Source organism: Echinops telfairi, unplaced genomic scaffold (genome assembly GCF_000313985.2).
Source record: "Echinops telfairi isolate 266 unplaced genomic scaffold, ASM31398v2 ScPeMD7_7425;HRSCAF=8463, whole genome shotgun sequence".
In the NCBI taxonomy this organism is placed as follows: domain Eukaryota; kingdom Metazoa; phylum Chordata; class Mammalia; order Afrosoricida; family Tenrecidae; genus Echinops; species Echinops telfairi.
In genome coordinates, this window is record NW_022111325.1 from 3,775,975 (window position 1) to 3,800,889 (window position 24,915).

The 24,915-nt window shown below is 46.8% G+C and overlaps 1 protein-coding gene across 3 annotated transcripts; it reads right to left on the reverse strand.

Moving 5' to 3' along the window:
• Nucleotides 1-385: 385 nt before the first annotated feature.
• On the reverse strand, nt 386-14,397 carry ETV3 (ETS variant transcription factor 3). 3 transcript variants are annotated; one of them, XM_045298484.1, is made up of 6 exons: nt 14,315-14,397; nt 12,340-12,398; nt 11,486-11,723; nt 10,149-10,264; nt 3,884-4,951; nt 386-3,148 (listed from the first exon to the last, which is right to left on the reverse strand). In XM_045298484.1, exons 2-6 carry the CDS (start codon nt 12,383-12,385, stop codon nt 3,123-3,125), a joined length of 1,494 nt encoding a protein of 497 aa, XP_045154419.1. In that variant the 5' UTR covers nt 12,386-12,398; nt 14,315-14,397; the 3' UTR covers nt 386-3,122. The 3 variants fall into 3 exon arrangements, with proteins under 3 accessions (XP_045154419.1, XP_004714778.1, XP_045154418.1); XM_004714721.2 differs by lacking the exon at nt 386-3,148 and having other exon boundaries at nt 3,747-4,951; XM_045298483.1 differs by lacking the exon at nt 386-3,148 and having other exon boundaries at nt 3,747-4,951; nt 12,340-12,395; nt 14,315-14,337.
• Nucleotides 14,398-24,915: the final 10,518 nt, after the last annotated feature.

Consider the following 24,915-nt stretch of genomic DNA (forward strand, 5'->3'; position numbering starts at 1 on the left):
CCATCACTGTTTCCAGAACGTTCTCATCAACAGGCACCCAGGGCCATCAGAACTCACTTCTGCTTTATGAATGGGGCTGTGGGCCATTTCATGAGATGGAAGGAGAAAGGTGGCCGTCATGCTGACTTTGCCACACCCAGCAAACCCTCACAGCCGTCAGGTAGGAAGGAACTCCCCCAACTTGTCTTTGGATTCGGGTTCCCTCTAGCTCGCCTAGGAAACTGCCAGTACCTCCTGGCCTAGAGCCCCAACCGTCCCCATCGCTGTCAGAACCCGTGGGCAAGAAGCGCGGCGTGCACAGGGCACACCGAGCTGGCCCTGCCTGGAGTCTTCTCTGCCCGACCACTCTTGCTCATTGATGAACAAAACCAACTCTCAGCAAACATTACTTAAAATTTTTTTTATTTAACTTTAATTTCTGAGGTAAAATACTTTTTTTTTCTTTCAACTTCCATAACAAAATACAAGCTATCAGATACCCCTGGAAAAATATGTATATTATACATATATTTCTATAACATTACATCATATATATAATATATATATGCAAAAATTGAAGACTTTATAGAAAGTAGAACATCTAAAAGGCACTGCACAATGAAGCTTACTTACATTTTATGTACACATACACACTTTATTCTGCTTAGGCGGATAATGAAGTCATCTTTCACATGTGGATGGGTCACAAATCCCTGCATCACAATGTTTTAACTAAGAATGCCTAAGTATTTCAGAACAAATGAAGTGGTAACTCACCTTCCACCCCCTGCCCGCAAGTAAACTGAAAGGAAAAAAAAATGCAACAGTTCTGGAAAAGACTGGATCAAAGTTTTCTCTTTTAAGAATAAAAATGTATGTTCTATTACTGTTTTCAAAACGTAAAGCACAAACATAATCATGGAATAAATAAAAAGCAAGGGACACACAGCCAAGTGGCTCCCTATACTTGGTGAGAAGTGACAAGCTTCAACTTCTTTTAATGCTTCTGAAGGTTTCTGGCCCGCAGAGGACTCGGGTGCAGCAATTGTTAGTTATTAGGGAGCTGGGTTTAATGCAATGCAGCTTCAAAACTGGAACCTGAATTGGCTAAATCAACTTTTTTTAAAGGGGAGTGAGCTCAGCAAGGCTGGACGCCTCCATTTTCCCCTCTCAGAGCAAAAACAGCACTGTTTACATGTTTTTAACTGCTAAAATTTAAATAGATTTTTAGTTGCAAGGTTTTTAATATTTGGCACAGCAAAGTTTAGGGGAAAGGGTGGGGGGGCAGGGGAAGAGTTAATAGGACCGTGGCCCCCTGCCCCTTCCCACCTGCGATTGGGCAGTGATAAGATGCACGACAAGAGAAAGGTCTGGCTTTGTGCCCGGCTGGTGACAGGCGCTGCCAGGAGGATGGGGATGAGACACTACCTTCCACTTCTCTCATCAGGACACAGCACGGCCACCATATTCCCCATCCACTTTCTGAGCAAGCACAAGCTGGGCTCCGTGTGAGGACCTCCTCCCACCCCAGCGTGCAGTGCAGACCAACCAACGATTTATTAGTTGAATGGCAATCAAAGGAAACAAACACCAGATCAAGTTCTTAAAAAACACACTTTCCATGGAACTGAACATTTTGAGTGTATGTATTTCTCTTCAAGTGTAAAAGGATGACTTTTTGTTCAAACAGAAGCAGCATCTAGGAATTAATTCTGGCACTTGGGTTCTAGGGGTTACACGTATGCATTGTGAAGTTTTCTTCCTCTCTTATATTAAAGGCCTCATGTTTTCTATTCCTGAGTTCATACACCTGCTGGCCCTCCCCGCTCTAGGGGACAGAGGGTGGCCAGCGGAGCCTCCCTGGTTAAATCGGGCAATGCCAAAGCAGAGATCCCTCCTCCACCTGCCTGGGCTTGCTTTCTGATTCAGAGGTAAGTCACGGTGCAGAGCGCAAATGGCAAAAAACCACAGCCACCAAAGGCAGCCTGAAAGGCTGAGTTACTTTTCTGAGGAAAGGCAAGTCACACTCCTGGGATTTGACTCCAACAAGGGGGAGGCCACTTCCAAGTAATGGCATGATGGGTTTACACCATCCCAGGCCATCTAATGATTTACCTGCTCTAACCTTTCCTTTGCTCCTCTCACATGTAGCAGTACAGTTAAAAAAGAAAACAATGTACCCTACCGTTGAAAGACAACTTTCCAATACATCTTTGCATACAGAGTTCACCGAGGCTAAGGCAGAGCCAGGAATGTCTCTAATTCCTTGACCCCGGCCCTGAACCGGACTGAAGGGTCACTTTCCCTCGTGCGGCTGTCAGGCTAATCTGAGCCGTAGTCTACACAGACAGGCTGCTTCTTCCTTTCCTTTGCCTCCAGCCCAGGCCTCTTTTGCTTCATGTGGGATCAGTACTTTCCCGTCCCTTTGAAGTTGTGGGAAGGAAATTCCCTGTGAAGAAACAAGGCCTCAATGTGTACTCTGGACTTTCATGTAGAACAGTCAACTGATCATGAGAATACAAACCACCTAGAGTTATGGGTATGCCAAGAACAGCAACACAACACAGAGATCCACTCTTCCAGTCCACATCTGGCTGTCTCCCATGGCTTCTATCCATCTCTTCCTTCAGATCCAAGAACTCTCTTTGCACCCAACGCCTGTGTATTGTTATCAATCACCTGCCCAGCAAACCCCATAATCCAGCCTGCTACCCAGCCCAGTAACATCAAGAGGGAACGACTATCTACCAGCTAGACAGTTAACCATGCCTCGACATTCCTCAGTTATCTGAAAAGTTGTCTGTGCCCTTCTTACAGGTTGATGCCGACAGACCCGTATCACATAAACAATGTTCATAGTTAAGGCTCGACTTAAGAAAATGACGAGAAGCAGACGTAATGGAAAGGTATTTCCAACAACACTGCCGTGCCTCCCAATGAGCTTGCTCACACTCGGACTTTGGAAAAGGGAAAGTTGCAGGTCTTTTGTTTTGTTTTTAAAGGCATTGGGCTACTTTCCTCCTGCCCTCTTCTTTCTTCCCTGAACAAGAGTTTACAACTCCTCATGGCTTCTGTGATAGGTGACAGTCCATGAAACGCAGCGGCTCAGAGACGGACAGCTCCTGTGCCTTCTCAGTCCCACTCTAATTGGCATTAAGTTTCATGCTTCCTGAAAAGTTTTTGTTGTTGTTAAAAAAAGGAAAAGGAAAAAATGCCAATCAATGACAACAAAGGAGAGGAAAAAAGCAACATCTGAACCACTTCTCCCTCCCTCCAAGTTAAGACTGAGATGATCTTATTCCTCCTCTGAAAAAAATTATAAAGAAACATTCCAGGCAAATACTTATTAATGGCCTTCCGCTGCTCAACCTCCCAACCATGCCCCCTTCCCTTTGACGTATGTCTCTCAGAGCAAAAAGAGAAATAGAAATTCATCAATGGCTTTCCATATATAAATATTATAGAAAAAACCCAACGCCTGGAGCCTGAACTACCACAGGACCAGGAAGTATCTTGGCCCGTTGAGAGTTTCCTTGTCAGAAAGTGTAGGCCTCAACTGGAAATGGAGGCTCCTCCTCCTTTCAGTCAAATACCCTCCATGTCGTACTCACCAGGAAAAAAGTGTGTTCATATCCCACCTAATTTACAACACAAGAAATCCCCATCCCATCCCCCAAACATAAAAATACACGTCTATGCCCCTAGAATGATCAAACCAGTCTAATCCCCTCCCTCCCTCCCTCCCTCCCTCCCACCCCACCCCGAAATCTTGCTACATAAATACATGTATGTATTTGATTATAGTATAAACAACTTCCAATGCACTTCCAGTTCTAAGCGTCAGCGGCGGCTGCTGCCAAGCCCCGGGGTCCTGAGCCGTTCCAGGGGAACGTGCCATTCTTACTCAGCTCTCGGGCTTCTGGGCCATCGTTCCAGCGCCGCTTCAGGCGGAGCTTGGGGGGCATCAGGGCGTCTTCTCTCTTCTCAGGTGCGCTGGGCTCTTTGCCAGGCCTGTCCTCACTGTCTTCAGTCACTCCTAGGGGTTCTTCACTTGGGGTGCTAACAGGCACAGAGGGCCAGGCGGGCGGTGCAGTCGGGCGGGCAAAGATGGCACCCTTCTCCTCGTCCATGGTCCTGCCCAGCACAGCGCCCTCCTCCTGAGTGCGACTCTCCTCTCGGGCAGACTGCCGGAGACTTTCTGGATCCTTCTCGGAAGCAGGTTCCATCTTAATTCTTGGGGGGATGGGGATTGAGGTGGGAGCACTGACAGGTGCAGGCTCCTCACTGCTTTCGACCCTCTCCCGGTTCTTCCGCCCAACTGGTGGAGGCTGCAGCTTGATGGAAAACTGGGTGGACTCCTCAGGGTGCATTTGGCACTGCAGGGGCGGAACCATGAGCCCTGGGTAACGGGGGAAAGTCCGGGGACTCAGGTGGTAGTTGAACACAGAACAGGCTTGTGAATGAAGGTAGTGTTTCATTTCCTCAGGGTTGAAGGAGAAGCAGCTGCTGCTGGTGAAGGGGCTCAGGCCTGGTGATGGGCTATAGGAGAAGATGGTGGGCGTTAGAGAGAGGGCTGGTGAAATGGGGACATTAAGGACACCTCCACGGCCAGCGATCGGAGAGACAGCGAAGGGGCTGTGGGGGTCAGGGTACATCCCCGGCCTAGAGAACAGAGGAAGCATGATGTCAGGCTTGCGCTTCTGATGGCCAATCCCTCCGCCGCCAACAGCATTCCGGGAAGACATGAGATCCACGGTGCGACGCCAGTCAGTGGCTGAACCGTCCTCCAGCTCCGAAAGCTCCACCTTCCTGTCAGGGCCGTCACTCAAAGACTCTTGGGCAGAAGGCGTTAGGGAGCTAGTAGAGAAGCGGCCATGCTGCACATCACCAGTTGGTGAATGGGAGTCCAGGGGCGGGAAATGGAAGCGGGAGGAGGCTGTTGGCACTGGTGGAGCACTCTGGGGGACCACACCTGTGATGGCGGAAAGGACAAAAGGCTGCATCAGAGGTCTGGCCACTCATTGCCCTCATCTTGACTTATGCGACGTAGGTGCACACTGTTTAGTAGCAACAGGAAACCAGTATTCCAGGCAGAATGCACCCCCCAATTCTCTATCTTCCTAGCAACAAATGCTCAGGTTCCTCTACTCAGTTTCGTGGCCACCTTTCCTTTCTTTAGCCTCTTGCTCCTTTTATTGTCTTCAGAGTCCTCAGACCTACTTATTTATCTAGAGTCTGAAATATAAATTCCACCAGGGCAGAGGCTTACTCTTGTTAACTGGATTCTGAACAGTCCAGAGCATAATAATTAGGTGCTCAATAAACATTAGCTGAACGAATAAAGGGCTTTTTAAAAAAGCCTTCTGTCTTCCACTTTACACCTTTAATTACTCATTTCATTTGCAGCTTTTAGCTTTGCAAATAGTCTTCCTTGTTTTTAGAATTTTGGCTATTTTTATAATGTCAGTGCAACAAAATACCCAAAGATCTAATATAAGATCACATATAACACATGAACAAGCCCAAATTTTAGTAAAAACAGATTTAAAATACCCCTGAAAATAAAAACAAAAATTTGTATGACAGTTGTTAACACTGTATGACATATCTTTTTTTCGTTTCTGGCATACAGCTCTAACTTGAAGATTCGAATAAAAAACACTTTTGAAGCCCTCCAAATCTATGTTCTTCAAACAAATGATATATGATGATCTCCATTCCCATCCTGTTTCTAAGCAATGAAGAGGTGGGGAGAAAATCCAGGATGTGCAGCGACCTTGCCCGAATTTGTATGCTAACATTTAAGCACGTCAACCTCAGGGGCTCACAGGTTTTCAACTTGCCCCAAAGGCCCTTCTGACAAAAAAGGTAGGAGAAAGGTTTGTTATCCAACACCTCAGGGGGATCATGGGAGGTGTGGGCACATCTTCTATCACTGACACACTGAGTCAGCTATGGGAGAAGAAAAAAGCCCCAAGTAATGTCTAGAAATCTAGGAGGAAACAAAAATGGTGCATATGCCATGGTGTGGTTGGGAATGGCTCCCAATCAACGGCTTCCCCCGCTCCCCAGTGGAATGGAACCATCCTGAGATATGATGGCGGGCTGGGCTGGTATGTGTAAGACGGTGGCTTTTAGGCACATGGGACAGAGGACCTTGTGCCACAGCAGCATTTCCCAGACTAGTGTTCTGAAGAAAAATGCTCTGCAGTACCTATGGAATTCTTTCCTTTATAACACGGCAAAAAAGCACACACAACACTTCCAAAGGTTTTCCTGAAAGGATGTGGGGGTGGAGGATCATGTACCCTAACCACCTGAGGAATGCTGGGGTTAACAGCAGTTGTTTCTTTCTGGATTAGTGTTTCTCAGCTTTCACTCATGCTCAGGTGCAAACTCATTAATCAAGGTAAATCTGCAAAGAGGAGATAGAATATGAAGCGCCCCCCCAAGTGTATGTGGAGTAGTAACAGAGGAAGGCGAGATGTAGGAGCAATGTGGGGAAGGTAGAACTCTGGTCCCCTAACCTCTCATTAACTGGGGTAGCCTTACTTTTATTGCATTTGTCGAGCTATCAAATTTAAGGTTTTATTTCTGGGCCCAATTTTTCACTGCTGAAAAAACACCTGAATACCACTGCTTTGGAGAAGCCCACCTCCAAGGAGCTATCATAAAACATGAGAACAGTTAGAAACCCGGGGTTTGAATCTCAGTTCTGGCACTTTCCCTCTGGTGGCCCATTACATAAGCCACAAATGGGAGCCTTTCCTCTCTGGCTTAATAGAAGCAAACAATGACTTTGTGTAGGTTTACAACCCTGGCCCCAAACTCATTAACTGCGGGACTCTGGACAACTACTTCTCAAACGCATCTGTTTCCTTATATGAAAATGGGAATAACAAGAACAACTGTTACACAATGAGCCCTAAAGCAGATTTTAATAAGTATTTGTTAAAATAAAGGAATATTTAGTAAATAAGAATATTCATGGTTCACAAATAAAAATTTAATCAGGTGGGAGAGGATGCCATTTGATTATTGATTCTATATTATTAGAACAATGTTAAACTTCTTGTGTGATAAAGGTGTTGTGGCTACAGAGGAGAATGTCCTTGCTCTCAGTAGCTACATGCTCAAGTACACAGGGCGGGACTGTCATATGTCTGCAACTTAATCTCCAAAGATTAAAAGAGTACATGTAAGTTAGAAAGAGTTAAAGTGGTGAAATATGGTGAAAATGTTAACAGTTGATGAATTCAGAAAGTCACTTTGCCTGCCCCCCTCCCCCCCCAATTTCTCTGAAGGTGGGTTTGAAGCTTTAAAACAAAAGAAAAACCACAAGGGAAGCCTGAGAGTGAGAGGCCTCGGGCTCGTCCTTGCCCTGCTGTTCTGCCTCCATCCTGACCAAGTAAGCATTTCACCAGCACCATCTAGTTTCCCAATGTTTCTTAGCACAAACATTAAGTGAACATTCAAGTATATATTTAAGAATATATTTTATAGGATTCTTTTAAGGATAAAATGAGGTGCTATAAATAGAAGTGCTTTCAACACTACACTATCCAAATGTTAGTAATCTAGCCCAAACAGTGAGAAGGATTAGAGGGGAAGAGAAAGAATATAAACATCTGTGTTTCTTGGGTATACTACAATCAGCAAGCATTGTTTTCATTTAAAACACTGCATCTCTCTAGAGCCTCTGGCCCCCAGGACCTCAATCTACACAGCACCATTCCTTAGTGTTTATCAGTCCCTTATTGTAGTAAACCATGTATATCTAATCTTTCCTGTTCAACTCAAGTTTTTTGAAGGAAAGAAATCCAAAATCTTTGTCTCTATCTCTCAGTTTTAACTCATCCACTGGACAAAGGACTCTCTGGGAGGAACATCCCATCTGCTCAACACAAGTTAGATCTCTACAGCTAAATCTCAGGGACGGTGGCCTAAGAAACTACTCAATAGATAACTGTATTCACTCCACCTTGATCAATCTTTTACTTCACCCTCCTCCAACCCTAATTTTATCATTTGTGAAATGTAGTTATCAAGACAAATTTCTACAGGGCTGGGGTGTTGAATGGTTATCTCCCTCGGGGCAGTAAAAGTTACATTCTTTTGCATTCATAAACTTTCACCTAAATCCTAACAAACCAACCCTGGCCTAAACAAAACAAAACAACAATTGGCTTAGCTGGACAGAAGTCCTCTATGATAATAATGGATCCAGTTCTGTATAGTTATCTGTTTGGGATGTAAACAACCAAAGAGTATGCCCAAAAGAAATATAAACTGCTCCTCCTTCCCTTTGACTTTTTGATTAAAATCTTGAGCTGAGTTAAAGATCAAAGTCAGTTCAGCAGCCTTCAGGACCTATGGGCTGCATTGGCCTCTACTGTTGCTAAACTTCTACACTGAGTCATGAGAGTGAGGATCCAGATTTCACTGCTCTTAAAAAGCACTTGACTTTTTTAGTAACCATTTCATTGGGGGGGGGCTCTTACAAATTTTATTAACAATCCATCATTCAATAATACTAAGCACACTTGTACATGTTGCTATCAAGCAGAAACAAATTGTTTTGGAAATGTTGACAGCACTTGACTCTAAGTGAGGATGGATGTCCCATTACAGGTTGTCCAAGAGCCTGGACAGCTACCTAGGCTTTGATAGACACAAATGGGCTAAAGACAGAAGATGACGTTGAATGAGGCGCTTTACTGGGGTGTGCGCTCGTGCTGTGTAGAACAGATACATTCAACATTGCTGGCACATCCATCTAGAATCCAATCTCAATCCCAATCCCTCTCCCAGGTAAGTGAGGGGGTGGCAAGAGTGAGAAATAGAGGAAACAAGATTCCAGTGGCTAGAACAGGTTTGATTTCCTAACGCCTCTCCCCCAGGCACAAGGAAAGAAAACAGGTTGTAATTAGAGAGACGCATTCCAATACCATTTTTTTTAAATGCATGCCCCAGGGACAGGAGGGAGTGGCCACAGAAGGAAAGATGGAACTGCAATGATAGCAGAGTCAAGCCAAAACTGCCCTAACTTGTTGTGTAGTAATTACATATCCACCATAGATCTCGCATTATATTCTCTCAGCCACACCCCCTCTAATTTTTCAGGTTTCTTTCAATTTCTCTCTGAGAAGTTGTATTCTGCAGAATCAGGTTGGACTGTTTCTTTGCTTAACACACACTGTAACAAAAGCAGTGTGTTAACAGATTGGTCAGGACAGTTAAACACAACCCTTTCTTTTGCCGGGGGTGGGGAGGTGGGGCTGACTCACATTAAAAAATCACAAACAGCCTTCTAAGGCAGTCTAAGAGACTACCATCAGGAGACAGACATAAAACCTTTCTGAAGAGCTGCACCGGAAAGCAGAAGCAAGCAAGTTGGGGGGAGTGGGGGTGGGGGTGTCCCTGTTGTGTTTGGGGAGAGGTCATGTAACCCCAGAGCCTTGTTCTCTGAGGACTCATTGGTACAGATCAAAGAAAAGACGTTGCTAAAAAAAAAAAAGGCATTGCTTTTCACAGCAAACATATGAAGCTCCTTTCTCCGATCAAGGATGCTGTGGTTTTGATGATATTCACTTGATAAGAGAGTTGCTAGTTTCATAGAAAATCGGAAGTGTTTGTGGAAACAGGCTCTCCTGTATGAAAGGAGTCACTGGGCGGGGTGTTCGCACTGAATCCCCAGTGTCAAGATCAACACAGACCTATGGAACAGCATTTTCCAAGAGGAGAGTGAAATGCTATCTGAGAGATGAACATACATAAACCCACTGCCATCACCTTACCGGACAGAGCAGAACTGCTCTCCAGGGTTTCCAAGACTGTGAGTCTCTACCAGAGCTTTAACTTTCTCCTGCAGAACTGACCCCCAGGCTAGCAGGCCAAAGCTTAATCCACTGTACCACCAGGGCACCAATATGCAGAAAAGGAAACCCAGTAAACAAACAAATGTATCTTGGTAAGTTACCTCAATAGCTTATTACTCCCCTTTTAGGACATGAATGGAAACCTGAGCAAAAACACTGCGGCAACTCAAGAGATCAATTACGTATCTGTTTCTAAAATCCTCTTAAACATACTGCCCTTTGGCTTGGGTTTCCAAGATTTCCTTATCCCTCACCAAAATTCATCCCTCACCAAGACAGTTTGCATCTTACCACTGGATCGAATGTTGATGAATGGGTAGTTGGGCATCACCAGCTTGTTGAAGTTAAATTTATAAGTAAACCTTTTCCCTTTTGTTTTATGAAGGATCCTCTTGTTGTAATAGTATCTGTAAAAAGAGGAACGTGTGTTAATTCATCTTTTGGTTATCAAGTTTTTGATACATATAGGTAGCCACTAAGACCAGCACAAACACCACTATCATTCTTTTGCTGCCTGACCCGTAGGTTCCGACTGGGAGATCTATGAGCTTGCTTTTCCCAGCCAATTTTCAGTTAAGTTTGGCTAGAGTTCTACAAAATATCTATCACCTATGCCAGATCCAATCACCTTTCTTCTCCACTGTGCTACAATTTCAATTCTATAATCCATTTCCTTCCTGTTCTCACTGTATGTCACTTACTGCTGAGTTTCTCTTTCCTGCTTTGCCCAAGAGGGGCAAACAAATCTCTTGGAAGACCCGATGTGATTAGTCTTGAGGCCTACGCTCAAGGCACAGACAAAGGAATGTAGGAGTGTTTTATGGTGGCAGGTCAGACAATAGTATACACTGGTCTGGAAAATAACAACCAGCTAGGCTTGCTTCACCTTCAAAGACTCAAAGGGACGTAAGCCCACAACTTTATTTTATACCCAGGGTGTTGAAGAAAGGCAGGGAAATGTCAAGGTTAACTGGATTCTTTAACTCCTAGCTCTTTAGCAGTGCAGGTCACAGATGACCTTCTACCTTCCAGGGGCCAAAGGATATAAGATGTAAAGACTTTGACAAGGGAGAAAGAGAAATGGAGAAAGCAGATAACCATCAATCACTATACATATTGGAGGGCGACAATCAAGGAATCTATGGACTGATAGATGTCGTTCAGACATAGTTCCTGAACAGCTAAGCAATTGCCATTCTGTGAGCCAACTCTCAGATCTCCTCCTGTGTGTTTCCTTCACCCTTCTAGTTTCTTCCAGGGAGCCTAAAGCCTAAAGAACAGAAATTCTGGAAGCCGGCACCAATAATCCTTTAGATTATAAATGAGCTCCAATCCATGTTTTACCTTCACTCTCGCCCACTACAAAGGAGAATCGGCTGTCTGTCAGGATCCATTTCCATGTTGGAAATCCCTCCCACAGAGAACCAAAGATAGGCCTTGTCTTCTTCTATGCCTGTGCCACTTAGATCCAACAGCTCTTCGATTCCCACTGGAAAGCTACACGTTATTCCCTTAGATAGCATGGTCTCTTATCGCCCGATACACTTTTAATCTAACCTTCAGGAAAATGTTTAGTTAGTCTCCTGCCAATCTGCTAACACCAAGAATACGAGGATTCTTTCCCTTACCTGAGGGCCCGGCTCAGCTTGTCATAGTTCATCTGTGGTTTGCACTTCCTGCGGCCCCAGAGGCGGGCCACCTCGTCTGGGTCCTTGATGACAAACTCCCCGTACTCTCCCTGCTGCCAGGCGATGACATGGCGGAACTCTTCCTTCTGGAGCAGCTCCAGGATGAAGTGCCACAGCTGGATCTGCCGGGAGCCTGGGGACGACTCGGTTTTGTAGGCCCAGTCAGGAAACTGATATCCTTTAATTTGTGAAAAGGGCAAGTTTAAGGTAGTCGGGAGCTAGGTACAAACATACTAGCACCCCTGTCTTCACATTCCATTGCTCAGAATCTCTCGAGAGCTTTGCAAACATGCCATCAACACTTTCTCAGTCAGCTTGGGCTAACCACAACAGGGGCGAGGAAAGCACAAGTAAGTTACCCATTCTAGTGGCAGTTGTTCAATCTGATAGCGCAGAGCAGAAACACCAGGTGTCCTATCCATTCTCACACCCTTTCACGTGCTACTGAGGCCCACACCTACTTTCTATGAGGGCGTGAAAGTTCCAAAAGGGAACATGTGAAAAAGGGAAATTTAGTGTTTCAGGATAATAAAGCTGAATTTTGCCCCCAAATTGGAATTGTGGCTTGAATTGGAAAGACTTTAGAGTTTGGCACAAAGGCATGTAGAGCAGACATAATAAATATATTATCCATAGGAACCCAAGTCTACAAATGTCCTAGCTGTATCCCATCCAACAAGCATGAGGTTGTCAGTCACGGCTTGGCACTGGTGAACAGAGCCCAAGTGCCTCAGGGGAATGGGAACCACTAAGGAATATTCTAGGCAGATCAGAGATTATTAACTTCTGCTCACCTCCACCTCCTTCTGGCTTTTCCACGATGCTACAGCCTGCTTTCATTTTCACCCGCCTGCTGAAAGACACAAGCCATCAAAATGATTTCAAGATGCTATTTACTAACCACCCAGGGTTTTCTGGTAGTCTTTCCCTACCTTTCCTTCATTATGCAACCCTCTCTTTCAAACATGTCACCTTCAAACTGCTAATCCCCAAATCATCAAATGATGGTCCTCAGGTCATCGCCTTTAAAAGCCATAATTATCTCTCACCTGACTTTAAACCACGAACTATAAACACTGTCTTTAATATTTGCTTTCTTCCGCCTGACCAGCCCTTCAAACGTAAAAAAAAAGGAAGGCTACAGTGAAAACGGGTCCAAAAAGGCAGCCAAAACAAGTCAAACAGTTTGTCTTCTATTACTAGACAGGCCCAGATGCCAAGATACACAAGCCTGAGTTCACTCAGATGTACCAGTTTTACAAAAAAAAAAGGGGGGGGTGCCTGTGTGAGGGGAAGATCCAAATCCATCTGATTCCCACCCAAGAATGAACATCTGATTTTATTTTACGGAATTATGTGAGCCCGGAGAAGAAAAACTCCTCCCCATCAGAAAGTGGCTCCCCCTCCCCCTTGAAAAATACCCTGGGATACAGGATGTAAACACACCTCATGTACAGTCACTCTATACTAGAAACACACATACACAGGCCCAAAATCTTTTGTAGGGGAAAAAAGAAAAAAAGATACTCTCACTTGTAACAAAATGTGTTGTGTGTGGGGGCAGAAGGAGCAGGCATTTCACAGTCTTCTGACTAAAGAAATGGCCGGAATCTTCCTGCAATCTGAATTGATTTCAGCCAGATTTACAACTCCTCAATAAATTTCCTGTTCCCCGCAGCGAACAACTCTGTGCCGCCCCCCCAAAAAAAAAAAAAAGAGGGAGGAGGGAAGCAGACCTCCCCTCAGAATTCCACAGGACTGGGGCCAGGCTCTCAGCACCCGCATCGGCCGGCTGGAGTCTGGTGGGAACAAGTAGGTGCTTCAGCAGCCCCAGGGTGGGGTGCAGAAAAGCGCAGGAAAATTCTTAATCGTCACAAATTTCATCTAATCTAGGATTCTTTTTGATCGTTTGCCACCCCCGCCCCCACCCCCCATTCATACACGTGAAGGAGATCGGCGAGAGGTTTCGGTCTCGTAAAGCCACAGGGGGTAGGGGAGGCCGAGATACGTATCCCAAAGGAATGAAAACAAACACACACACGCCACACAATAACAAGGCAGGCGCTTCCTCTGCGGCTGCTCCCATTTCAGTGACAATGAAGGAGGAAAACACCAATTTCCCCACGGCTCCAGGAAGCGGCCCAGGGCTCTGGACTCCACGGCGGCTCCGTGGGACCGCCCGGCCCGTGCCACCCCCCCAGGCATGCCCTTCAACCACCAAGGCTCCGTCTGGGCTGCAAACGCCGCCACTACAAGCTGCCCAGGAACCCCCTAACAGCCCGGCGCCCCGGTTCCTCCACACAGGCCCCCTCCCCCAGCCCCCCGCCGGCGCCAGGGCAAGCCGATCACAGCTTCACTCCGAGGCCACAGGGTCCCAGAGGGGCCACTCGCCTCAACTCCGCAAACTCCAGGCTCCCGGCCCGCCTTCAGAGCGCGACCCGGCCCCGCACACTGGGGAGCCGCGGTCTCCGCCTCGCCGCCGGGTCCCAGCCCACGCTGCCCTCATCGTCTCTTCGCCGCTGGCCGGCCGGGGCGCCCCCACGCCCTGGCCCAGGCGCTCCGCGGGGCCGCGGCACCCACGCAGCCCTGGGTCCCCGTCGACCCTCAGCCGGGGGCCCCCCTTCCTTCCTCCGCCCCTCGCGCCGGGTGAGGCCCGGCTGGCAGGGTTCCCGGTCGGAGGAAGGTCCAGACCTCCGCGACACCGACCTCACCGCGGTCAGCGAGGCCGGTCCGGAGGGGCCGCGCAGGGGCGGCGAGACGGGCACTCACCTCTCCCCAGCACGGTCCGTCTCGGGTCCGCTCTCCTCCGCGGCGTCTCCGGCTCCTCCTCATCCACCCCAGCAGGAAGTGACCTCTCGGGCTGCTTTCGTCACTTCCATCCCCAGCAGAGAGGGCGGGGCAGGAGGCGGGGTCTTCCCGCGGGTCTCCCAGCCCGGCCGCGCCGGCGCCGCCCCCAGCGGCGTCTCCCTTTCCTTTCTCCTTTCCCGACTTCCGCCCGCACGCCGCCCCCAGCGCGCGCGCCTCCCGAGACGCAGCCCGTGCGTCCGCCCCGGCGCGGCGCGCGCGTCACGCCGCGGGGGCACGTGACGCACGCTCGCGGCCCGCGGCCGCGCGGGGCTCCTGAAAGGGGGTCGGCAGGCCCCGGGGAGTGACGCAGAGCGAGGGGCGCCTGGCTCCGCGTGGCGCGCGCGTGCTTCGGCTCCCTGCCAGCGCGGCGCGGGCGGCGGAGCTCGGGCTGCGCAACGGGCCGCTGCGCCCTGGGTCCCGTCTGTCGCGGGAAGGGACCCCGGGTGCCTCCCAGGGAAGGTCCTGGCGCCCGGGACAAAGCCACACCAGACGGCGGAGAGCTGGGCTCCGTTCGGCCTGGCCGGCTTCAAGAAAGGGCCCTTTCAGACACTTTAGGGAGAAGCCGCGACCCGAGCGCATCGCGTTGACATTGCCTGCCTGTAAAACCCGGAGACGTGACCACTTTTCCCCATGCTGCAGCAGTTAGCCGTACCTTGCCCGTCTCCCAGCCCGCCGCCACGGCACTCCTTTCTTTTTGCCTCCACCCTTTGGTGGCCTAGTGGGTTACCCACCGGCCGGCCGCGGAGGAAGGTGAGGCTGGCTGCTGCTGAGAGGATGTACAGCCTCGGAAACAGGGACAGTTCTGCGCTGTCGTGCGTCCAAATGGGAGTCGGAATGGCAGCGGTTTAAAAAAACACGTTGGTTCCTCCTCAAGCAATTACAAGTATTAAGACAGCGGTTCCCAACCTGTGGGTCGGGACTCCTTTGGGGGTCGAACGACCCTTTCACAGGGGTCGCCCAATTCATAACAGTAGCCACATGACAGTGATGAAGTAGCATCGAAAATAATGTTATGGTGGGGGGCTCACCACCACATGAGGAACTGTATGAAAGGGTCGAGGCATGAGGAAGGTTGAGAACCACTGGTCTAAGACCTATCTTTTTTCTTCCTTTAAGACTCAATAATAGATAGTAAGCCGTTCTACTTATCTGTACCTTCAACCCCATATTTCTGAGTCATGTCCAGGCCTACTTTTACTTTAGAGGTTTGGAAGAAAGAGGAGCAGAACTCGGCAACAGTTAGATAAATTAAAGGATAAAAGTGTGGAGAAGGTGCAGAAGACAGATAGGATTCAAGAAAAACTTGGGAATTTGAGATAAAGGAGCAAGCTTCATTTCCGACTGTTGTTCTAATAACACCTTTCCATCCTGTCTGCCACAGACATGGCAACATCACTGTTCCTTGTTTAAAAAGCTGGATGTACTCTGAGCCATTCTCTAGCTATCGATAAATGAATTCGTTGGTCCCCAAGGGGCCTACCTTGCCCCACCTGTTTAAAAAAAAGAAAGGATAATAGCATTGGTGATGTCAGGCCTACGAGTTAGAAAATCCTATGTATGTGAGTGAAATAAGCAACATTTAGTTGAAATAGGAACTACCAGTACGGACAACTAGCCCACAAGCTCTTTGAGTGGAGAAACTGTCGATAAGATGTTGCAACTTTCCGCATAGTATCCTTGACAATGTCTTACATGTAAATATCTGATGTTTGGTTGTGCTTTTAAAAGACAGGGGTTTAGCTAGATGATGAAAATTATAGTTAGGCCTCAATGCCTTCATCTACTAGTGGTGTGACCTTGGCTAACTTATTTAGCCTCTGTGCCAATATGAATTTAATACTTGACACCCCACCCCATGGAGTTGATTCTGACTCCTAGCCACCCTTTATAATCCTATAACGTTTATAGGATTTCTGAGGCTGTAAATTTTTATAGGAGCCTCTTCTTTCTTCCTCAGAGCAGCAGCTGAGTTTGAACTGTCGACTTTGTGCTTAGCAGGCCACAGCTTATGCATCACTGACACCAAAACTAAAAAACAAAGCGGACAAAAATAAAACTCACTGCCATTGAGTCGATGCCACCTCATAGCGACCCAATAGGACATGGTAGAACTGCTCCTGTGAGGTTCCAGGGCTGTAACTGTTTACAGTTGTAGCAAGTCTTTCTCCCTTGGAGGGGGTGGTGGTCTTCAACTGCTAACCTTGTAGTTAGTGGCCCAATGCATAACTACTAGCCAACCAGGGATCCCTACCATTGACACCAGGGCTCCTTAACTAGGTGGTTGTATTAGATTGTTAATACATTTGGAGTACTTAGAATAGAGACTGACACATTGTAAACATGGCAGATCAATAAAGGCTGGCGAAAGATAGTTATAAGAATCATCATTAAAATCCTCACACACCCCCATGCAAATCTGAGCAATTGTGTCAACTCTGAAACCAGGGTGACCAGAAATGAGCAGCTTCTGAAATTGTTCTCCTTAGAACCAGTAGTTACGTCAAAGGATCTTGCACCCTACAAAGGATCAGGACTCAGGAGCAGAGGGGCTCTTCTGCATATTCGTATTCACCTTGGACTCCTAGTGGCAATGTTGCTTCTCTCGACTAATTAGGGTCATAACAACAAAATTAGCAGTGATTAAATGGGTCTCACCACCTAGCTGGAGTCTGAATTGATATATGGAGAAATAGTTGTATCTCAGCAGAATTCAAGCAAATTATTACATCAAGAATCTAATCATTGGACTGAAACTCTGCAGCAAACTAAAAATTCCCTCCTGATTAGTGGGTCCTGATAAATGAGCTGTGCTCTGGGAACCTCACCTGTAGTGGGAGACGCTGGGGAGATCAGAATGGCTGGGGACTTTGTGCCCAGTGTACCCAAGGTCCCTCTCCACTATCTCTTTCACCACAGCCCTGCTGCCTTCTTCACCCACGGAAAACAGCCTTTCATAACGTGATTCTCCTTGTTCCCCTAGTTGGGGAGCGCATGAGCTTTCTTAAAGCGTGAGGGTGGAAACACTTAGGCACAGTCTGGGAGTCTAGTTGTAATCTCTCTTGAATTTCTACTTGCTCAAAGGCCTCTTTGTCCACAGACTCTATCCCCTCTCAAACCCTCCCTCCCTTCCCATCTGTGAAATTATTCCACAGGCCTAGAACCTTTTCTGTTCTAAGTCTCACACCCTTCGCTCCCCTCCCTGCTTGTTAAATTGAACACACAGAGAGGAGACCTCCAAAACGTTTCCTTTTCTTCCAAAAGATCCTTTCTGGATTCTGTATTTGCGTGGCGTGTGTATTCTCTGGCTCCTTCTTTACTGCTTTCTTTTTCATTTATGCACTTAGATTCTCCACCCCCCAAACATGGCCTGCTCATATATACAGTACAAATGCTTCCTCTCTACTCTTGTAGTGGATTATTGCTCTCATTCTACCACCTGTGTGGCATGTACATATTTGTTCTTCCTCGTGTGTTTGTCTTCGATTGCAGGCCCTTAGAGGTTAGGGCCTCAGTCAGTAGCTCCCCACAGTACCCAGAGCAGTTCTGTGTTATTATTTGAGATGCCTAATGATGGCAATTTCCTTTTCTGCTAACATATGGGCTGGCTAGGACTGTTTTTACCCTCTGCGCCCCCCCTGCCCTCCCCACTGGCTTCACCACCCTACTGCCTCAGTCTCTTCTGAGTCTCTGTAAAGGGCAGTAGCCTCAAACCTTTCCCAAAGCCTCTTCTTCCCAAGCTTGGATTCAGAAGACCCGAATTTCAACCCCAGCGCTCCTTTTGCTATGCGCTGTCAGTCGAGCTGTGAAGCATCTCTGAATTCTAGCCTCCTCATCTGTAAAAGAGGGGTGGCGGTGCTGGTGGTACTGATGTCCTTGATGGGGACAGAGGGTGCTAGCCGCTGAGGAGAGTTTATAAACTGTAAAACCTCTTACAAAGGTCAAGGATCAGTACTGCCTTTGTTACCATCCCAGATCTCATGCTGCTCTTGGTATCAAGAACTCTGGCTTGGTAACAGTTATCACCTAGTTTCCCAAACGGAGTGGATTTAATGTTTCAAATTTGTGTGGGAATCTGATGGACACAAGACTTTGAGAATCAGGCTTTTTGAGTTTCTCATCTCACAAACCTCAAAGACTAAACTCACTGCCAGCGAGTCGATGCCGGCTTACAGCGACCCTATAGGACAGGGTAGAGCGGCCCCTGTGAGTGTCTGAGACTGTAACTCTTTATGGGAGTTGAAAGCCCCATCTTTCTCCTGTGGAGCGGTGGTGGGTTTGAACTGCTGACCTTGCAATTAGCAGCCCAATCTGTAACCATCACCCCACCAAGGCTCCTGGTGTTTCTCATCTGGGCACTATTTCATGAAACCTCCCTTGAGGTGATACATTCTAATCCCTCCGTGCCTCTGTTTCCCCATCGATAAAGTAAACCATAACATTAAAACATTTTTCTCCCATAAAGGTGAAGTCAATGAATTGTGAAATGGACTTATTTTTCATCTTCGTGACAGTATCTCAGTAAAGTGAAGAAGGTCAATCACTGTAGGAGAATACACTCTGACTAAATAGTATTAGCATTTCACTGTATTGGAGTCAAGCAGCTGCTAACAGTCATGTGTTTCGGTTTATTTTTCCCACCCACTCAAGGTTGTTGTGCGGGGAGAGAATGAATGTCAGTGACATGATTGGGGATCCCCAGAGTAAAGGTTAAGTGAGTCCAAAGCAGAAGTAACTTTACCCAAAGCAAGAAGAGCCGAGACCTGGCTGTTTACCTACCAGTGACTCGAGGATTCTCCCTGATTCCACGTCCACCGTGGTCCACAAATACCCCCTTCCTCTCACTTCCCCCTTTCTGGTCTTGCTTCCCCCACTCATATCGGCCCAGCAGAGAGGGGAGTGAACAGGATGGGCGCTCAGGGCTGACGTGAGGAAATGACCATGCTATCTGTTTGCTTTTCCTTCTGGGTAGCCTGAGGGAAAGGTTCCTTCAACTTAAGGTTTGACTGTCCGCGTTTATCCCAATGGCGACGTGCTTGGCTGTTAGCCGAAATCGTTCCACGGGTTGGTGATCTGTGCCTGTGAAAATGAAAAACGGCTGCCAGCTGGTTGGTTCTGGCTCATAGTGACACTTGGTAGGACCGAGGAGAACTGTCCCCTGGGGTTTCCAAGGCTGCTATCTTTGTCCTCCGTGTGTTTGAACTGCTGGCCTTTGAGTTAGCAGCTGACCACCTTTGCCACTGTGCTTCCAGGGCTGCTTCCTGTAAGGATTATGGTCTAGAGAACCCGATGGGGCAATTCTACCACATCATGCAGGGCCACTAGGAGTCGAAAATCCGGACTCGATGGCACCTAACCACAGTAACTCCACCACCAGCATATACCTTCCTCAAGACCCCCACCTCCAGGAAGCCTGCTGTAGCTAGCTGCAGGAGAGAGCCTGTTTCTCTTGGTCTAAACCTGTCCAGAATGGGTTCTCCGAGCCTCTACGTCTCTTCCCCGCTCTTGTAACGCATCCATGAAACCCTGACCTGTTTACCACACGAATCATTTTGCTTTCCTTTGTGTCGCTTACGCCTCACATCCTCCCTTCACGGCGTTCTCTTTATGACTGGCCATGTCATTTGTCATCCGAAGCGGGCACAGACGATGTCTAGCTCACTCTCATTATTTAATGGCCAATAAAAATGATAATCATCGTAACAGGGACTGGAGGATCATAGTCTAAAACACCGATGAGGGTGTATTCTGAACGTGAAGTGAGACCTCAAATCCAGTGACTCCAAAGCCTATCTCCGTAAGAAGACTCTAGAAAAGCTTTCGCTTTAATGTGTAATGAGCCACATATCCATGGATTTAAAGACTCTTAGGGATGGAATACGTGCCAGAGATCACCTATCCCACCTTCTCACCCAGTGCCACCCCGCCTCTGCTGAACCAACCGGTGAACCACTGCTGCTTGGCACCGCAGCTTAGTTAAGGCTGATTCATGATGAGATAGGTGAGGGCCAGCCAACAGAAACGTATAGAAACCTTTATTAAACAAACATATTTCAACACGAAGCCACTGCTTCTCCACATATCCCGGGTCTCTACACTTCTGAAGGTCAGGTAGCCATCACGCTAACCTCTTCCCCTATTGCACTGGGCAAATCTGCTGCCAAAGGCCTTCTTACAGTGCTGAAGAGTGAAGATGATCCTTGGAGGACTGAGGTGTGCCCGAGCCAAGCCATGGCATTTTCAGTGCTTCTTCTCCATGTGAAACCTGGGCAATGCCTATGGAAGCCTGGCGAAGAAGTGATGCACTTGCCCGCTGGCAATATTGAATGTACCATGAACTGCCAAGAGAATAAACACATCTTTTGGGGAAGAAAGACAGCTAGAATACCCCTGAGAAGTGAGGAGGGTGAAACTTCGTCTCACATGTTTTGACCTTGTTATCTAGAGAGTGGTGCCCCAGGAAAAGGACATCGTGCTTAGTAAAGTAGGAGGTTGGCCCAAAAGAGAAAGGGCCTCTATGAGGTGGGTTGACGCAGTGGCTGCTGCCATGTGCTCAGCCATAACAGCACTGTGGAGAGGGTTCAGGACCAGGCATGCTTCGTTCTGCTGTGTACAGGGTGGCTGTGGCGGATGACACCTAACGATAACCTTCCCTGGAAAAGTCTGCACTCCTGAATTCACACCAAGTCAAAAGGGCAGTTGTGACATCTCAGAGGGACTCAGATTTTGTTCCTTGAGTTTTGAAAAGAAAAAGAAGTCTGAATGATTGAGAGAATGTTTCTGCAGCCTGTCACTGGTTACAGAAATATGTTTTGCTTGTACTAAACCCAGGAATGTATGAACTAGAACCTTAGTAGCAATACTTTTGGACTACCCTCATACCTACAAAGGAGTATGGGAAAACACATGTGTATAAACAAAGCTCCCTAAAACCCAGGCAAGAAATAGAAGTCACTGTGTCCTAGACTTCTTTTACTCCTCCCCAATTTCATCCAAGTTCAATATTTAGATCACCGTGATGCCTATACAAAGCAAAACAAAACAAAATACCAAACTCTCTGTCATTGAGCAGACTCGTAGTGACCCCAAAGGGCAGGGTAGAACTGCTCCTGCGAGTTTCCAAGACTGTAACGCTTTACTGGAGTAGAAAGCCCCATCTTTCTCCCAATGAGCAGCTGGTGGTTTTGAACTGCTTACCTTATGGGTAGCAGTTCAACTTGCAACCACTACGCTAAATCCTATGTGGAGCGCCTGAAAACGATTCCTTCAATCCTTTTTACCTATGACTTCTAATTCAGGAAGATAAAGCCACACAGATTAAATGTAATGCTTCTCCCATGTGACAACCCATCAGCTATCTGCAGGCAGGTATTGTGTTTTCGGTAACAACGAGGGGGCTGCTAGAAGAAACAACCTTAGTTCTTCCCTCTTCCAATGTGGCTACCAGAGCCAAACCTTCAGGCTTGGTCTTACTGGTTAAGTATAGAGTCAAACGGTCCCCTCCTTAATTGAAACATCACAAATGGTGTAGGATAGGACTGCCTATTTCAGGGCCTAGAGTATACTGCCAAGTGAATACTCAAAACCTCCATGGCTTTCCCATAGGGACTGCTAACCCGGTCTCTTCTGCTAAGCAGACGTTTAAACCCAAGCGTCAGATCATACATGAGTTCCTTTCCATGTTCTTTTGTTGGGTCGGATTCTTGCTTTCCATTCCTGTAGACAGCATCTTGATTTATTCGCATGAATAACATTGTATAATTTCTTGATAGCAAAGTTCTTCTTGGAGCAAACATGAAAAGAACTTGTGCGGAGGACATTAAAACGCCAAATGCCAACCTCTTCTAAGCGTAGTAAAATATGCTCTCAATAGTTCAGAAGTCACTGCAGGATCTTGCAGTGTCCTGTCCATTATTGTACCTTTGATCTGTGGGATGGGTGCTTGGTAGCAGAGTTGCAGGTAATGGGATTCCAAATAGCAGAGAGCTTAGTGTTTGCGACTCTGGCAGCGAGTTAAAGCGACTGTGGAAAGCAGAGCACATCAAAGTCCAGCTCGGCATTGGGTTGGCAGCAGGGAAAGGGGAGTGGGGATTCATGTTCAGGAGTTGGGCATCACAAGGAACTGAGAATCTATCATAGTTTGGCATCAAGTCAGAAGTCGGAACTTCTAGATACATGTCTTGCCAGGGTATTTCTATCCCAACAATAGATTATTGTCATGGGCTTGGCTAAAGCGCTTGCAATATTGTGTTAAGACCAGGTTGGTTGGCACAGTTTTTAAAATCACCATCCTTATATTAAGAGGTCTTGGTTTTGCAGCAGAAATCCGGGCTGTTAGTGCTTTACTCTGAGGAGAGAAGAAAACCTCAAAACTTGGAAAGAAAACACCCTGGTGTGCACCTCCTTCTCCTGGCTGTTAGGCAAGCACCTGGGGCATAGAGAACAGGCGCTGCCGAAGCACAAACACCCACACAAGTGCCGTCTTGTTCAGCTCCTCCATTATGCAGATGCGGGTTTCAGACCAAGTCCTCTCCTGCCCCTGCATGCCAGTCGGGTCCACAAGAGTGCTAATTTCTCTTAAGTTCCTCGTGAAAAATATTTTGCCCCGAGACTGCCCCTAAAGCTCTGAAACGCTAATTGAACCTGAGCATTTTAATTGAACCTCATTATTGGGACCTTGTGAGGGAGGCGTGGGTCCCTTGAGTCTGAGAGATGGCGAGAGGAGACTCAACTCTGGGTTACATAGCTTGTCTCCTGGTGCCCAAATCCACGGCCTCTGGGAGCCCAGTTACTTGTGGCAACTCGGTTCTTTGCTTCCCCTGCTCCACATGTATTCAGTCTTGTTCCTACCTTGTCTACCGGAGTCCTCCTCTCACCTCACTGCATATAGAGTAGTAATGAGGTGGAAACCATGACATTTCCTTTAAAACCGAGGCTGGCCTGAGCTTGGAGAGCCACCATTGAATCCATCATTTACCCACATGCCCAATGGTATTCATTTAGTTAGGAGCTTGCTTTATTTTTCATAATGTTGGTCTTGGTGAAAGTATGTATACACAACCAAAGGGACACCATTTCCACAAGCTCTACGTGGACAATTTGGTGATGGTGATTGATTACATGCTTCAAGTTGTGCTAGCATCCTATCCCTTTTCACATGGCTCCACCACCCTGATCTAAACATCACTGCCTCCTACATTCCGATCTAAACTTTGCAGTTGCCATTGTCAATTTCATCTTGCACAGATACATTTGTTTTTAAAGAGCACCATGCTCAAAGCAGACTAATTAAGAAGCTGTCTTTGTGTGTGTGTTAAAGAAAACATAGGGCAATGAATGTACAAATGTGCTTTGCACAATTGATGTGTGTATGGATTGTGATAAGAGTTGTATGAGCCCCTAATAAAATGATTTTAAAAAAAAGATATAAAAAGTGAAGGTGCAATTCTAAAGAATAAGCCAAGATGTAACTTTTGAGACTCAAGCCGTGCTATTTTCAATTGCTTCATATCATGTGAAAGCTGGATGATGAATAAAGAAGAAAGAATAAGAAAAAAAAAAAAGAAAAGGAGAGATACAATCCGACATAATTCAACTGGTAAACTAGAAGCAGAATGCAACAGAAATTTTGTTTTGTTAGTCACCGCTACTGGATTAAAGGCAATGGAAATAGTCTCTTAAATGATGACAATAAATGTACTTTAAAAACCAAAAAGAAAAAAGAAAACATCAGGGGAGAATTTTGATTTAAAGTTTAATGATGGTCACAGGACAATAGTTTGGGGGTGCTCATTCAATCTTATTGGCTCCAGGATGTCTGGAGTCCACTGAGAATGTGATATTCCATTCTGCATTTCTTTTACTTTTGATTAGGATTCTACTGTAGTATTTTGGGTCAAAACATCTAGTAATGTAGTTGGGCACCATCCAGTGTTTCTGGTGTCATGGCAAAGGACGCAGCCGTTCATGGAGGCAGCCAGACCCACATTTGTTCCGGACTCTCCCTTCTTGCTCTGTTGCTCCAGGTGAGTGTTGTGCCTTGGGTGGCTGCTTGCTTTGAAAACCCCAGTCACCATGCAACAAACGAGAAGAGAGAACAGAAGTACTGAGAAATAATATTAGGTCAATTGATTGGGACATCCCTTGACATCGTGACCTTAAGCCTCCAAATCAAGCCTCCAAATCCCATGAGGTGTTTGGTTGTCCATAAACAGCCCCAACGGCTGTTTGAAAGAAATATGTATAGCACAACGTGTGCTAATGCAACATTTTCCAAGTGTACCGTATAGCGACAGCAATTACATTAATAGGTTGCACAAGAGCTTGGATTGTCTTTGTTCTACAGAACAAAGGAGATCAGCTGTGTGGGGGTTTGTGAAGCAGAGGTGACCCAGGCTAGAATCCAGCAGTGCTCTTTGTGGATTTGTGACTTGCTTCCTGCAACTCCCTGGAAATTCAACACCATTTCTTTTTTTTTTTTTTAAACATTTTATTAGGGGCTCATACAACTGTTATCGCAATCCATA